General features: G+C 45.1%; 1 protein-coding gene across 1 annotated transcript in view; it reads right to left on the bottom strand.

The window, feature by feature from the left end:
- Positions 1-12,861, bottom strand: part of LOC149308108 (noelin) — a 57,175-nt gene extending 44,314 nt beyond the window's left edge. The window contains exon 1 of the mRNA XM_089535098.1: positions 12,500-12,861. Within this exon, the coding sequence (XP_089391224.1) occupies positions 12,500-12,565 (66 nt within the window). The 5' untranslated portion in view covers positions 12,566-12,861. The remainder of the gene's footprint in view (positions 1-12,499) is intronic.
- Between the last annotated feature and the right edge of the window lie 694 nt (positions 12,862-13,555).

Below are 13,555 nucleotides of genomic sequence, written 5' to 3'. Positions count from 1 at the left end.
GGGGCTGCTGGGAGTTGTAGTCCAAAACAATCTGGAGGGTCACTGTTTTAATGTGTCGCTGAAGGGAAGCAACAAAGAAATCTGGATTCATCTCCTCTTCCCATTTTTGGAAAATATAAAATCCAGCTCTTATTCAGAACCGTTTCGTACCCTTAGGCAAAAAACCCCCACAGGTTCCTTGGTTGGTGGGAAACAGACAGGAGTCATATAGTTTTTTATATTAACCAAGCTGGAGATAATTTTGGACTGCGTCTTGGGGAATGAAAGTCAATAGAAGCCAAATTGGGTAGCAGTTTCTTTATTACTACAGTACAACAGAAAGTACGACCTTCCCAGGAGTCTGAGATATCCGAAGACTCCATGAAAAAAGAGGAGGGAGAAAACCCACAAAGACCTTCAGGAGGAAAAGGTAAACTAAAACTCACACGCTTTCTTCAAGCGAGACAACTTCTAGCTATAGAAGTTCCTTTCACCACTGGCAAGGTTCCCCCCCCCCCCCCCCATTTTGGGTGGAAAAAAGAATGAAAATAGGTCGCATTAAATCACATTTCCAGCGATGAAGTTTTCTAACCAAAGACACACAGCCTCTGTAGTTTTAATTGGTCCACCCATGACTCAAACTCATTCTCCGAGGGACCAAACACGCTTCCAAAAGGAATCAATAGCAACCCGCTATTTTAATGGTACCCTTAAATATTTAATGGCATTTTTTGCTTGAAGGAATTGGTATGTTTGCGTGATGGATAAGGCTATTATGGCACGAATCCTATTAGTAGCCCCAGCTAGAGTAGATCCATTATATCAACTGTTGCATCGTAAATAAATACAGAGGGAAGTCTCATGGATTCAGTTTGTCTAGTTTACTTGAGACCAAGACTACGTCTGTACTGCTATGGCTCCATGCTGTAGCATTCTGGGATTTGCAGCTTAGTGAGGCATTTATCCTTCTCTGTTAGAGAGGTCTGGTGCCACAACAAATTACAAATCCCAGGATTCCATAGAATGGAGCCATGGCATCTCAAACTATGTCAAACTGCATTATTTCTGCAGTGCAGATGCAGCTTTAGAATCTTAGAGATGGAAGGAACCGCAATGGGCATCAAGTCAATGAATAGACAATTTGGACACCTTCTAATGTTAACACTTGTAGGGGAAAAACATTTAATAGCACTTGTTATATCTTATCAGAACTGTACCACAGTAACAGAAACATGTCACAGTGCTTTGAAACGATGTTAATTGTTCGGGTTGTATTCAGGAATTCTGGGATTTGCAGTTTGGTGAGGGGTTTAGGACTTGCTTTCAGAAAGCTCTAGATCACTTCTCTGACCTACTAACCCAAAGGTAGCCTGAGAAGATGGGTTGACATTCTGGATCCTAGTTCCTAGTGAGTCTTGACTACAGTTCAACCATTTAAATAAACTGGATTTACTTGTGTGTTGACACACAACAGTTCCTTCAATGGCTCCAGCCTGGGACTAACTGACAGAAGATCAGCCTGAGTGTTTCTACACTACATGGTTTCATACCACTTTGGCCGCATCTACGCGGCAGAATTAATGCAGTTTGACACCGCTTTAACTGCCATGGCTCCATGCTACAGAATTCTGGGATTTGTCACTTTAGAGCTACTTAACCTTCTCTCTCAGAGAGCTCTGGTGCCATGAAAAACTACAAATCCCAGGATTCCATGGGATGGGGCCATGATAGTTAAAGCAGTGTCGAAATGCATTAATTCTGCAGTATGGCAGCAGCCTTGAACTGGCAGGGATCCATCTTATGGAAACCTGGGCTAGGCTCTTGTTCTCTGGTGAGGCATGCAGAAACCTCTGGAAAAGAGTCATGTCTTGCCTTACATCCGAATAAATAAACTGGAATTCATGGAAACGTGGCATCCTTTCCTTGTACTACAATTCCCAAGGGACCCTGAAAAGAGGGGTGAAGATAAATGGATACAGTCACACTCTCTCAGCTTTAGGGGAAGGCAATGGCAAAACTCCCTTGCCAAATCTTGCCACCAAAATCCTGTGTTGGATTTGCCTTAGGATCGCCATAAGCCGGAAATGACTTGAAGGAACGCAACGACAACAAATTCCAGGAACTGTCATTCAGGAAAGGGCATCACACTTCCTTGCAGTGTAGTTTCATATATTTATTTGTAATGAATGTCACCACTACAACTGCCTTTTATTTCTGTATTTTGTGAGCTCATTGAGCTTGCCTCTTGAGGGTATATATCATTTTTCAATTAACATTTTGCAGATGAAAATCAGGACACGTACTGCCAAACAACATCAGATGGAGATCAAGATGGCAAAAGTTATCAGTGAGGGAGAACAGCCATACTAGGAGATGCTGCAGCAGTTTGCTTTAGCCTGAGCCTCTTGGGAAGGAAAAGATTCATCCTCTCCTCTTCCACTATTGAGATAATACAGCGCAAACTTTTTTGCACTTTGAATTCAGTGTGCAGCAATGAAAGTAAGCTGAGGACAAAGAGCTCTTCTTGGGCAACCTTGGGAAGAGTTTTCTGGCAGAGAATACTTAGTCCTTCACCAAACTGCAAATACCAGGATTCTTGAAGACAGCCCTAACAATGTTTCCAACTACTTTAACATGTTTCTGTTGCTGCACTACAGTTTTGATAAGACATAACTGTTGCTTCTGACTTACGGTGACCCTATCATGGGTTTTCTTGGCAAGATATGATCAGAGGAGGTTGCCATTGCCTTCCCATGAAGTTGAGAGTATATGTGGGTTTCATGACTGAGCTGAGAATCAAACCCTGGTTTCGACAGTTGTGGTCCAATACTCAAACCACTACACCATGCTGTATCTCTAAGAGATAACACACGCTATATTCAATGTTTGCTCCTTCATGAAGAGGAAGCTGCATCAAGGGGAACCAAGGGGTCCAACTCTATTAGAATTTTGCATTAGAATTAACATTCGAATTTTAATGTCCAAGAGGGGAAGGAAAACAGGACACTTTAAAAACAACGGAGAAAGTGGGATGGCAGAGGATTAATCAGGAGTGTCCTTGCCAGTTCAGGACAGATGGAGGGTATGTTATTGGAGTTTAGAGCTGAAAAGATAGAACAATAATGTTCTCAAGCCAGCCAGGAGGTAAGGCTTCAGTTTTTCGTGAGATGCTGAGAAGGAATCATTGGTATTCGGAGAGACCATTGGTTCCTATCTCAAGAGGCCATCCCCCCCTCCTCTTTCTTATGAAACAGGCTACAGCTGAAGAGCCCATGTATGGAAGAAAGATGCTTCCCACTCAGTTGAACAGCCTGTTCCATCTGCTCCCAACGTCGAATAAATATTGCTGCACCGAGCCACGTTTCTGGAGCTGTCACAAACAAAGACAAAGCTCTCCCCCTCGGCTGACAAACATGTTCGCTGCCTTCAAAGGTCAGTGATGATGCAGCCTTCCCTTGGCTGGTTCTCAGAGGAAGGAGGTGGCACCAGTGAAAAGCTATCCGAAGCCAATGGATGTGGAAATGTGAATGTGGCATTGAAATGAAACCAAATGCAGGAGGCAAGGCATTCAGGTGGAGCCAGTGATGAAGCCATGGCCAAGGACAACACATGCCAGCTGAGCATGAGGAATGGAAAGCCAGAGCTCCTGCAGAGACCAGGGATCAGAATGTGTTGAGGAAAGGATGGAAAATAGAAATAAAGGCTCCTTCAATTTCTGAGTCTTTGCAAGGCACGGAGGGTGGAAGGTATGGGAACCAAGGAAAGGTGAGCAATGGAGAACAGTAGAAGTGCTTTTTAGAACTTCGGTTGGAGAATCATGCCTCAGGTTTCATTTGGAGAACATGTTCTCCAGTATACAGTCACAGCCAAGCTGGAATAAAGTTACTTTGGAGAACTACAACTCACAGAATCCTACAGTGATCATGCTGGCTGGGTGATTCTGTGAACTGCAGTCCTCCAAAATAACTCCCCCACCCAAACTCTGGGTCAGAAGCATGAGCCAAGATGCTAGAGAAGCTGCAGCCTGGAGTGGAGAAGACACTTAAGCTGACCGACAAATTCAGATAAACAGTATATGTACATCCAGTCTGGACAATTCAGAATGATTGATGGACAGTTTTACTTCTTTAGAAGAAGACAGAAGGACCTACTTGAGATCCAAAGTGCCAAATTCAGTGTCAGACAACATCTCAGGGCCAGATTCTAGAGCTGGGTGGGTAGTGGAAGAGCCAATGTGGGGTAGTGGTTTGAGTGGAGTTCGAATCTCTGCTCGGACACCAAAATCCACCTTGGTAAAGTCGCATTCTCAGCCTCAGAGAAAGGCAATGGCAAACCCCTGAAGAAACTTGCCAAGAAAACCCCATGATAGGGTCACCATAAGTCAGAAATGACTTAGAGGTACAAAACAAGAATAACAACAAAACCCCAGGGAAGGCAGTTTTCCTTAGTCAAGAAAACTCTGTGATAGGCAACCTTAGGGCTGCCATAATAAAAAAAAAATGACTTGAAGGCACACAATGCATAGACACACATCCAAAATACCACCATATTTTGCTCAAACTTCTTCTTGACACCAACCAAGGTTAAAGCATTGCCACCTTTCAGACTGGGGCAGGGGAAGATATATAGGAATCCTGGAAACCACCCAGTGATCAAGTCATGGTGACCATCTGGTAAAGCACAGAGGAACAGAAGCCACATGCAACTCCTGAAATTGAGGTTGCACACCTCTTAAATGCCTTTGAGAGTGGAGAGATGGAACTTCATGCCCGTCAATTGACGCACCTTCTGAGGTGTGTCAATTGACAGACCTTGCAAGGCACAGAAACCTACAGACTGTGGGCCATCTATGGCTTTCTCAACCTCTCCATGTGGAGCACTAAGTCAGATCCTACCAAGAGAAATAGGACATGAGTACGAAAATGGCTCCCAGCTCAGCTGCTGCTTTGAGAAGTCTACCTCAAGACAGTGACTCTTTTTTTCTCTCTGTGCGTGTCTTTGTGTTAATGGGGTGCACATTTATGTTTGCATGAATGTGTAAAAGTTGTGTGTGTGTGTGCGTGTGTAAGAGAGAGGTGTTTAACATTTATTTGTGTGTGGACAGAATGGAGGGAGTATATGTCACAATGGGGGGGGGGGGTCCCATTTACTTAGGTTTGTTGCAATTATTACTAATTTTGTTTGCTTATTGGATTTCTATCAGGACGTTCTCCCAGGACTCAAGGTGACTCAGAACAAGATGAATAGCAGATACAAAAAAGAAGGAAAAGTCATTCTAAAGTAAAAAGCAGACAAAATGACTTCATGCTGAAGTGCAGTTAAACAAACAGTAGTAGGGAAAAGTCGCCGAGTTTTTAAAATAACACAGTTTTAAAAAAATGAAGCATCCGTCTTTTATAGGACACTTTTATAATTGTTGTTGCTGACTTATGGCGACCCTAAGGCAAACCTATCATGGGGTTTTCTTGGCAAGATTTGTTCAGAGGGGGCTTATCATTGCCTTCCCCTGAGGCTGAGAGAGTATGACTTGCCCAAGGTCACCCAGTGGGTTTCATGGCCAAGCTGGGAATCGAACCCTGGCCTCCAGGGTCTTAGTCCAGCACTCAAGCCAATAACTGAGCCAATAACAGCCATTAGCAGTTTATTCTAGTTGGAACTATGCAGCCTTTGGATTTCTGGAAGAAATATTGCCTAATCTTCCCTTGGTGGAGAGCCGCATAGCCTTGGAAAAGGCCACTGTGAAAGCCCTCCCACATGTCACCACTAAATGTACTTGTGAAGATGTCAGAACGAGGAAAATTGCACCTCTGGAAGGTCTCAGAACCTAGGTGAGCTCATATGGGAAAATATAGCAAACTACAATAATTTAGGGGCACAGTCCCACCCTGAAAAAGTGGAAAAACAATCAATATAGACTCATTTTTCTAGGCATCTGGAGGTCCATCAGCATGACTCTGTGGTCAACATCCACTGAATGTTGACTACAGAATCACACTGGAGGACCTATAGACGCTTAAAGAGAACATTATTTTCCTTATGGGCAAATAATGAAATCTACAAACACTTGACTCGCAAATGTGGAGGGATGACTTGTATAGGTTTTGTAGGCCATAGTTCATTGTTGAACTCACATAGAATAAATATGAAAACACTTCCCATTTCTACACTAAAGGAGATACTACAGTGTGGCCATTCAAGAGGCCTACAAGGAGACCACCAAGAACAAATGCAGGAAACCAAGACTACTCCCATGAGAATCCCTTTAAAATTGTTTTACATCCCACTTTCTGCCACATATCTTCAGATTAAAGAGGATCAGATCTTGTGGAGTGGCACTGATGGACTCATGGATCCCTCACTCCACAGCTGGTGACATCCATGAGAGTAGAATGGTGAATCTCATCTAGGTTTGATTTAAGACTTGAAAAGAACTATCAAAGCTGCTTGAATATTTTGGGGTGGTGGCGGCGATGGTTGTTTAGCATCATGGATAGTTCCTTTCATGCTATCCCCAACCAATAGTGAATTCATCATCAGCAGATGGTGTGGACCAGAAGTAGCCTGGGATCACTTTCTGTCACCTTTTGGACTGTTTTGGGGAGGGTGATGTACAAAGCCCTACAACAGCCTTGAACATAACAACATTTTGACCATTTTTAGTGATCATAGAATTGGAAGAGACCATAAGGGCCATCCAGTCCAAATCCCTGCCATGCAGGAACTCTCAATCAAAGCATTCCCGACAGATGGCCATCCAGCCCCTGCTTAAAGACTTCCAAGGAAGGAGACTCCACCACTCTCCAAGGAAGACATTCTTCTGATGATTTCTTTTCAGGGAGTTCAAAGGTCTTTGGGATGTTATTGAGGATCCTAGGGTCACATTGCAACTTCTCAAAGGCTGCATGAACCCAGAGGTATAAGCTATCTCTCTGTGTGTATATGAGGAATGACAACATTATCCCAAATAAGAATTCTGCCCCCCCCATGAAATTTTCCATCAGTCCCCAGATTTCTAGCATTAAAGATACATTGAATAATCATTCACACCAGGAACACCTCCATTTATTCAAAGATATAGCCGTGTCAGTCTGGAACATCAGTATGGGAAGGCATCTTGAAGCACGTTTGGGACTGACTGAAAGAGAGAAGTTGGTAGCATGAGCTTTTGAGTCTACTTCCTCTGATTTCATAGATTGCAGTCTATGAAAACCCATGTCACCAACTTCTCTCTTCTATTTATTGTGTTTGCATTCCCTTGGTAACATTGCCTGCCCTTTTTTTCTTTGTGTGCCTAAACTGTATTTCTAAGTGCTCAAATGAAGTTTTAAGTTACTGAAGTACAGCCTGTTGTAGTGGTTTGAGCATTGGACTATGACTCTGGAGACCAGGGTTGAAATCCTGGCATGGCCATGAAACCCACTGGGTGACCTAGGCCAAGCCACACTCTCTTAGCCTCAGAGGAGGGCAATGGGAAACACCATCTGCAGAAACTTGCCAAGAAACCCCTTTAGGTTCGCCATAAGTTGGAGATGAAGGCACACAACAACAACAACAACAACAATAACAACAACAGCAATAAAATACTTTAAATTTGAGACTCAAATAACATTTCATAGGGGGCATAATTTTTGATTGGTTGAAGCACCTCCTTATGCCTCCCATCCATAGCCTCACCCCTGTGTCAGGATTCAATGGTGTTCCCCATCATGATCCACCTAAATCAGTAATTATCTTTGGGTCGACCTGCTTGGGCAAAGAACATGGAGAAATGTGGCCATGTTCTAGAAGAGCTTATTCCTGATGTTTCACTTGCATCTGTGGCTGGTATCTTTGCCTTTGAAAATGCCAACCACAGATGCAGGTGCAACATCAGGAATAAACTCTTCTAGAACATGGCCCCATAGCCCAAAAAAACCATCTATCAGATATGCTTTGACTGAGAGTTCCTGCATGGCAGGGGGTTGGGCTGGATGGCCCTTGTGGTCTCTTCCAATTCTAGGATGCTATGATCCTGAAATCATAATGATGCAGATGGTTTATCTGATGAAAATTGTAAAAATCATCCACATCTTCATCCTCATTATGATCATCATCTCATTAAATCAATTATTTCATGGCCTATGCCTCTCCATTTCTGGGCAGAGTGTACACTCACATATGAACCTGGCCATGTTTTGAGATCTTGTGGGGAATCCCTGCTGCCTGTCCCATAACTCTCACAGGTATATTTATTGGAACATGGGACACAGGGCCTTCTTTGTGGCTGTTCCTGGGCTCTGGAATTCTCTGATAGATAGATAGATAGATAGATAGATAGATAGATAGATAGATAGATCATGTTTAATATAATGGGGCCACTCTGCTGGGCACTAGCAATAAGGTTCAGGAGAATGAGTGATGATTTGTTGAATGATATCGCAATACACAGGAAAATCCTATGAATGTAATGTGTCTACTATGTATGCGTTTTCAAGTTACCTGTTTACTTATGGCGACCCCATGAATTTTATAGGGTTTCCTTAGGCAAGGAATCCTCAGATGTAGTTTTACCATATATTTCCTTAGAAATATAACCTACAGCACCCGTTATTTGTTGGTGGTCTCCCATCCAAGTACTAATCAGGACTGACGTTGCTTATCTTTCAGGATCAGATAGGATCTGGTGCCTTTAGGGTCTTCTGTAGCTGAGACTAATGATAAGATTCAACCCACAGCTCAATACAAACCATTCAGCAATTCCTAACTCAGTGGCCTGCATCTTACTGTTCATCCCAGAGTAAGCTCATTGTATTCATGGGATCTATCTAGGTGTTGATTCATCATGCAACATGTTGATTCAATGGGCTTAGTTCTCTGCTCAGTCATGAAAAAACACTGGGTGACCTTGGGCAAGTCACACTCTCTCAGCTTCATGGCAATGGCAAACCTACTAAAAAAATGCCAAGAAAAACATATGTAGGGTTGCCTTAGGATTGCCATAAACTGGAAACAACTCGAAGGCACACAACAACAACAAGCTGGCTTGGATCCTGTACAAAGAAAACAGAAGACTATATATTGGATGGATGGATGGATGGATGGATGGATGGATGGATGGATGGATAGCCAGTGTGGCATAGTGTTTTAAGTGTTAGACTAGGGGTGCACCCACACTTTAAATAATGCAATTTGACACCATTTAAAGTCCATGACTCCATCCTACAGAATCTTGGGGCTTGTAGTTTTGCAAGGCGCCAGTGCTCTTTGACAGAGAAAGGTAAAGACCTAGTAAAACTATAAATCCCAGGATTCTCTAGGATGGAACTACAGCACTTAAAAGTGGTGTCAGATCTCATTTTTTCTACAGTATGGTCAGAGATTTCCAAACTTAGGTCTTCTAAGTATTTTGGACTTCAGCTCCCAGAAGCCCCAGCCAGCTTGTCTAAGAGTCAGGAATTCTGGGAGCTGAAATCCATATCATCTGGAGGACCAAAGTTTGGGAGTCACTGGTGTGGATGCACCCTGGGAAAGGTGGTTTTAAATCCCTGCTTGGCCATGGAAACCTATTGGAGGGCCTTTGGGAAGGCAAACTCTTTCAGCCAGAGAGGAAGGCAATATCTTGCCAATAAAACACCCTTAGGGTTGCCATAAATCAGAAATAATCTGAAGGGACGCAACAACAAAAATCCCATTAATTCAATGGATTTATTCTAGTTAGGACTGATAATAGGATTATTGTTAGGATTAGTGAGTTAGGAATCCCTTTTGAAATTCACCTCCCACCCTGTGGTTTCCAACAAGGCTTAGCTCTCTTTCTACCTTCCTCTCCCTTTTCCAATCCTATGTGCCGAGAGAAAGCAAGGTGGAGACTCTTGCCTTGATGGACACCATCCCTTGGGGGTCCATTTCATGGTGGGTGGGGAGGAGGATAGGCATCTCTGGATCATAGAAAAAGACATGCCCTGCAGTTTGAGGGGCAGCAGGAGAAAGGATATCAGTCAGTCTGAAATTGGAAGTCCCCTACTGGGAAAAGACCCTGGCAAGAGAGTGCTCAGCACATGGGGATGAAAAACCCATGGAGAGATCAAGGGAAAGAGTGCATATACTGCACAGCGTGGAGAGACCGAGTCCAAAAAGGCACCAGAAAAGGCAGCGGGGGTCACATTATTGCAATTATTATCAGCTCATTAATAGCCAAAGGAACATGCGCTCTGTGTGGCAGTTTCCGGACAAGGCTTGGACGTTTCACCCCTGCTTTGTCCAGTCCTGGTGCATGCGCAGCTCTTCCCGATGGGCACGGTTCTCCTTCCTCTTGCCACACAAACATACAGACACACATGATTTCGCATCGCTGTCAGAGACAAGGTTGCTGCGATCCGTCCAGTCTGGTCCAAAGGACCCCCGGTATAAAATCTCTAGACACCTTTCAGCCTCTTAATAATAACAGTAATGATAAGAATGAAGATCGGAATAATACCACAGGCAGAGACATATACACACACAGTCTTCTGTATTATTCGCAGGCCTGTGCTCTAAGCACTTTCAAAGAGATGCTTTTTCCGGCACATTTCAGATTCAAAAGGAAGCAGGAGAAAGAAAACAAAAGGGAAAGAATAAGAGAATGAGATCTTTGTTAACACAGAAGAGGGAGTTGGGAAGGACATAAAGCATCAGCTCCTGGTGCTTTTAAGAGAAGGTCCTTTTCTTCTTCTCTTTTTGTTCCTCTGTAGATGATAAATGTTGGGACACACACAGAGACACACACATGTCCATTTCTTATGTCATTTGAATGGTGAAATGGGAGAACACTCTTCAAAATAAGGTCCCCCCCCCCATCCAAATCAATTCAGATGAAAGAGTCATTTAATGTATGGGATTGGGAAGAGTTACCTCCTGCAAATGTGAAAAAGTGAGTGGGTCCCAGATGCCCAGCACATGGCACAGAAGGATACATAAAGCATTCTATTTCGGCAAAGGCACTCAACTGACACCCTAATATTCCCTTTTGGGGTACAGTAAAGATAAGGTCATATGACAGGTTACAGGAGAGGTGGAAACAAAGGAAGGAAGTTAGGAAGAAAAGAATAAAAAAACGAAAGAGAAGGAAGGAAGGAAGGTAAAAAGGAAGGCAAGAAAAAATGAAAGAGAGTAGGGAACAAAGAATGAAAAGAAGAAGGAGGAGGAAGGAAGGTAAAAAGGAAGGCAAGAAGGAATAAAGGAGTGTAGCAAGAAAAGAATGAATAAAAGAAAGAAAAGTAAGGAAGGTAAAAAGGAAAGTGAGAAGGAGTGGAGGAGGGTAGGAAGAAAAGAAATTAAAAGAAAGAAAAGGAAGGAAGGTAAAAAGGAAGGTGATAAGGAATGGAGGAGGGTAAGAAGAAAAGAATGAATAAAAGAAAGAAAGGGAAGGAAGGTAAAAAGAAAGGTGGGAAGGAATGGAATAGGGTAAGAAGAAAATAATGAGAAAGAGAAAGGAGAGCAAGGTATGGAGGATGGAGGGAAGAAAGAAAGGCAAAAAGGAAGGTAGAAGGAATGAAGAAAGGTAGAAACAAAAGCATGAAACAAAAAGAAAGGGAGGAGGAGGGCAAGAAAGAAGGAATGCAGGAAATAAGACAAAAGCCAGAAAGAAGAGAGAGAACAAACAAAAAGGACGCAGGGAGGAAAGAATGCAAGCCAAAAAGTAAGGGAGGAAGGACAAAGAAGTAAGAATCAAAGAATGTAGGGAAGAAAGGGATGAAAAAAAGTAAGCGAGGAACAAAGGAAGGCAATGGAGGGAAAGGAGGAGGGAGAGAGAGAAGGGAACGAAGGGGAAAAGAGGGGGGAGTAGGTAGGAAGGAAGATAGATTTTGGCCATTCTCATATTTAAAGGTCATCCATCCTGAGGTGCATCTTCTCCTCCAGGGTCCCTCACTGAGGAAGAGAGTTGAGGCCAGCTTTGCCAAGGACTTCCCCTCCAAGCCATGCCTCCACCCCATCATGGACCACCCCTCCCAACCTGGGGAGGCCCAGGAAACTCCCAGATCCCATCTCGGCACCTTGGAGAACCTCCAAGAACGGATGGTAGGAGAAAGCTATCAGAGGGCCTTGTGTTGTCTCCATACTTCCTTGGGGCAGGACTTCAACTTTTAATTGAAGTTGGAAGGAGGGGTGGGATCTCCAGCAGGTTGAGAGCTATGGGAGGTTGGCTTGAGAGGTACCTTAGGACACCCACAAAAGGATGACTCTTTCCTTGGAGTGACCCTACTCTGAACCTCCCCCAGGTCCACCAACCAAGGTATCTCCATCCACCGATGACCTTTGGATGGAAGGAGGGAGTAGGAGTAGGAGGAATGGAGACCTTGGGAGAGCAGAAGGCAACCCAAGGGGGGTTTCTGGGAAGCTAAGCAAGGGCCGGCCTGGTCTTCCAAGGGATGGGAGATGCCTTCAAGAGGACGTCTTCAGCAGGAGATAGGCTTGGAGGGCTCCCTCCTCCCGCTGCCTGGGCTTTCTGGGAAGGAGGGCTTGGGGGTGGCTAGGGAAGGGCCCGGGGGGCGATGGCACCTACTTGGGTGAGCTCTGTGCCCATCAGCAGCAGGAAGAGGAGGCTGAGGAGCTTGCTGGCGGGTCGCATGGCTGGGGCGCTCAGCCACTGGCATAGAAGGCGGGGGTCCTCCAGCAGCGGCAGCGGCGGCACTGGATCCTCTGCTCCCTCGCCCTGCCTTCAGCACCACCAGCAGCAGCCCCAGCAGCAGCAGCAGCAGCAGCAGCAGGGCCTCCGCAGGAGAGGGCCTGGGCTTCCTTCAGCAGCAGCAGCCCCCCGGGCAGCCACAGCCCAGCGCCACCGAGGCTCCTCCGCTGGGCATCTTCGCCGCCTGGATCCCCTGCCTCTCTCGCTCTCTTGCTCTCGCTCTCTGGCAGGCTGGCTCTTTTCTCCCCTCCCTCCCTCTTTTCTATGCCTCTCCCCTCCCTCCCTCCCTCCCTCCTCCCTCCTCAAGCTCTTTCTTTCTTCCCCTCTCTCCTCCCTCTTCCTTCCTTCCTCACTCTCTTTCTTCGCCTCCCTCCTCTCCTTCCTTCCTTCCTTCCTTCCTTCCTTCCCCTTCCTCCTGATCCTTCCTTCCTTCCTCTCCCGCCCTCCCTTCTTTTCTTCACCTTCCTCCTGATCCTCCCAACCTCCTTCCCTCCTTCTTGCCCTCCCTCCTCACGCTTCTTCCCTCCCTTCTTTCACCTTCCTTCCTTCCTTCCTTCCTTCCCTGCCCTCCCTCTTCCCCCTCTTCCCTCCCTTCTTTCACCTTCTTTCCTTCCTTCCTTCCTCCTTTCCTTCCTTGCCCTCCCTCTTCCCCCTTCTTCCCTGCCTTCCTTCAAGTTTCTTAATCTTCTTTTCTCCTCCTCACCCTCCCTCCCTCCCTCCCTCCCTCCCTCCCTCCCTCCCTCCCTCCCTCCCTCCCTTTCTTCCTTCTTCCCCCTCTTCCTTATTTCCTCAGTATCTTCCTTCCTTCCCTTCCTCTTCCTTACTTTCTGCCTTCCTCAATGTCTTTCTTCCTCCCTCCTCACCCTCTTTCGCTCCCTCCCTTCCTCAGTCCCTTCTTCTCTCTCCTTCCTCACTCTTCTACTTCCTTTCTTG

This window comes from Sceloporus occidentalis, unplaced genomic scaffold (genome assembly GCF_023333645.1).
Source record: "Sceloporus occidentalis isolate IW3139 unplaced genomic scaffold, rSceOcc1.0.p SCAF_8, whole genome shotgun sequence".
NCBI lineage: Eukaryota > Metazoa > Chordata > Lepidosauria > Squamata > Phrynosomatidae > Sceloporus > Sceloporus occidentalis.
This window is presented reverse-complemented; position numbering and strand designations above follow the sequence as displayed.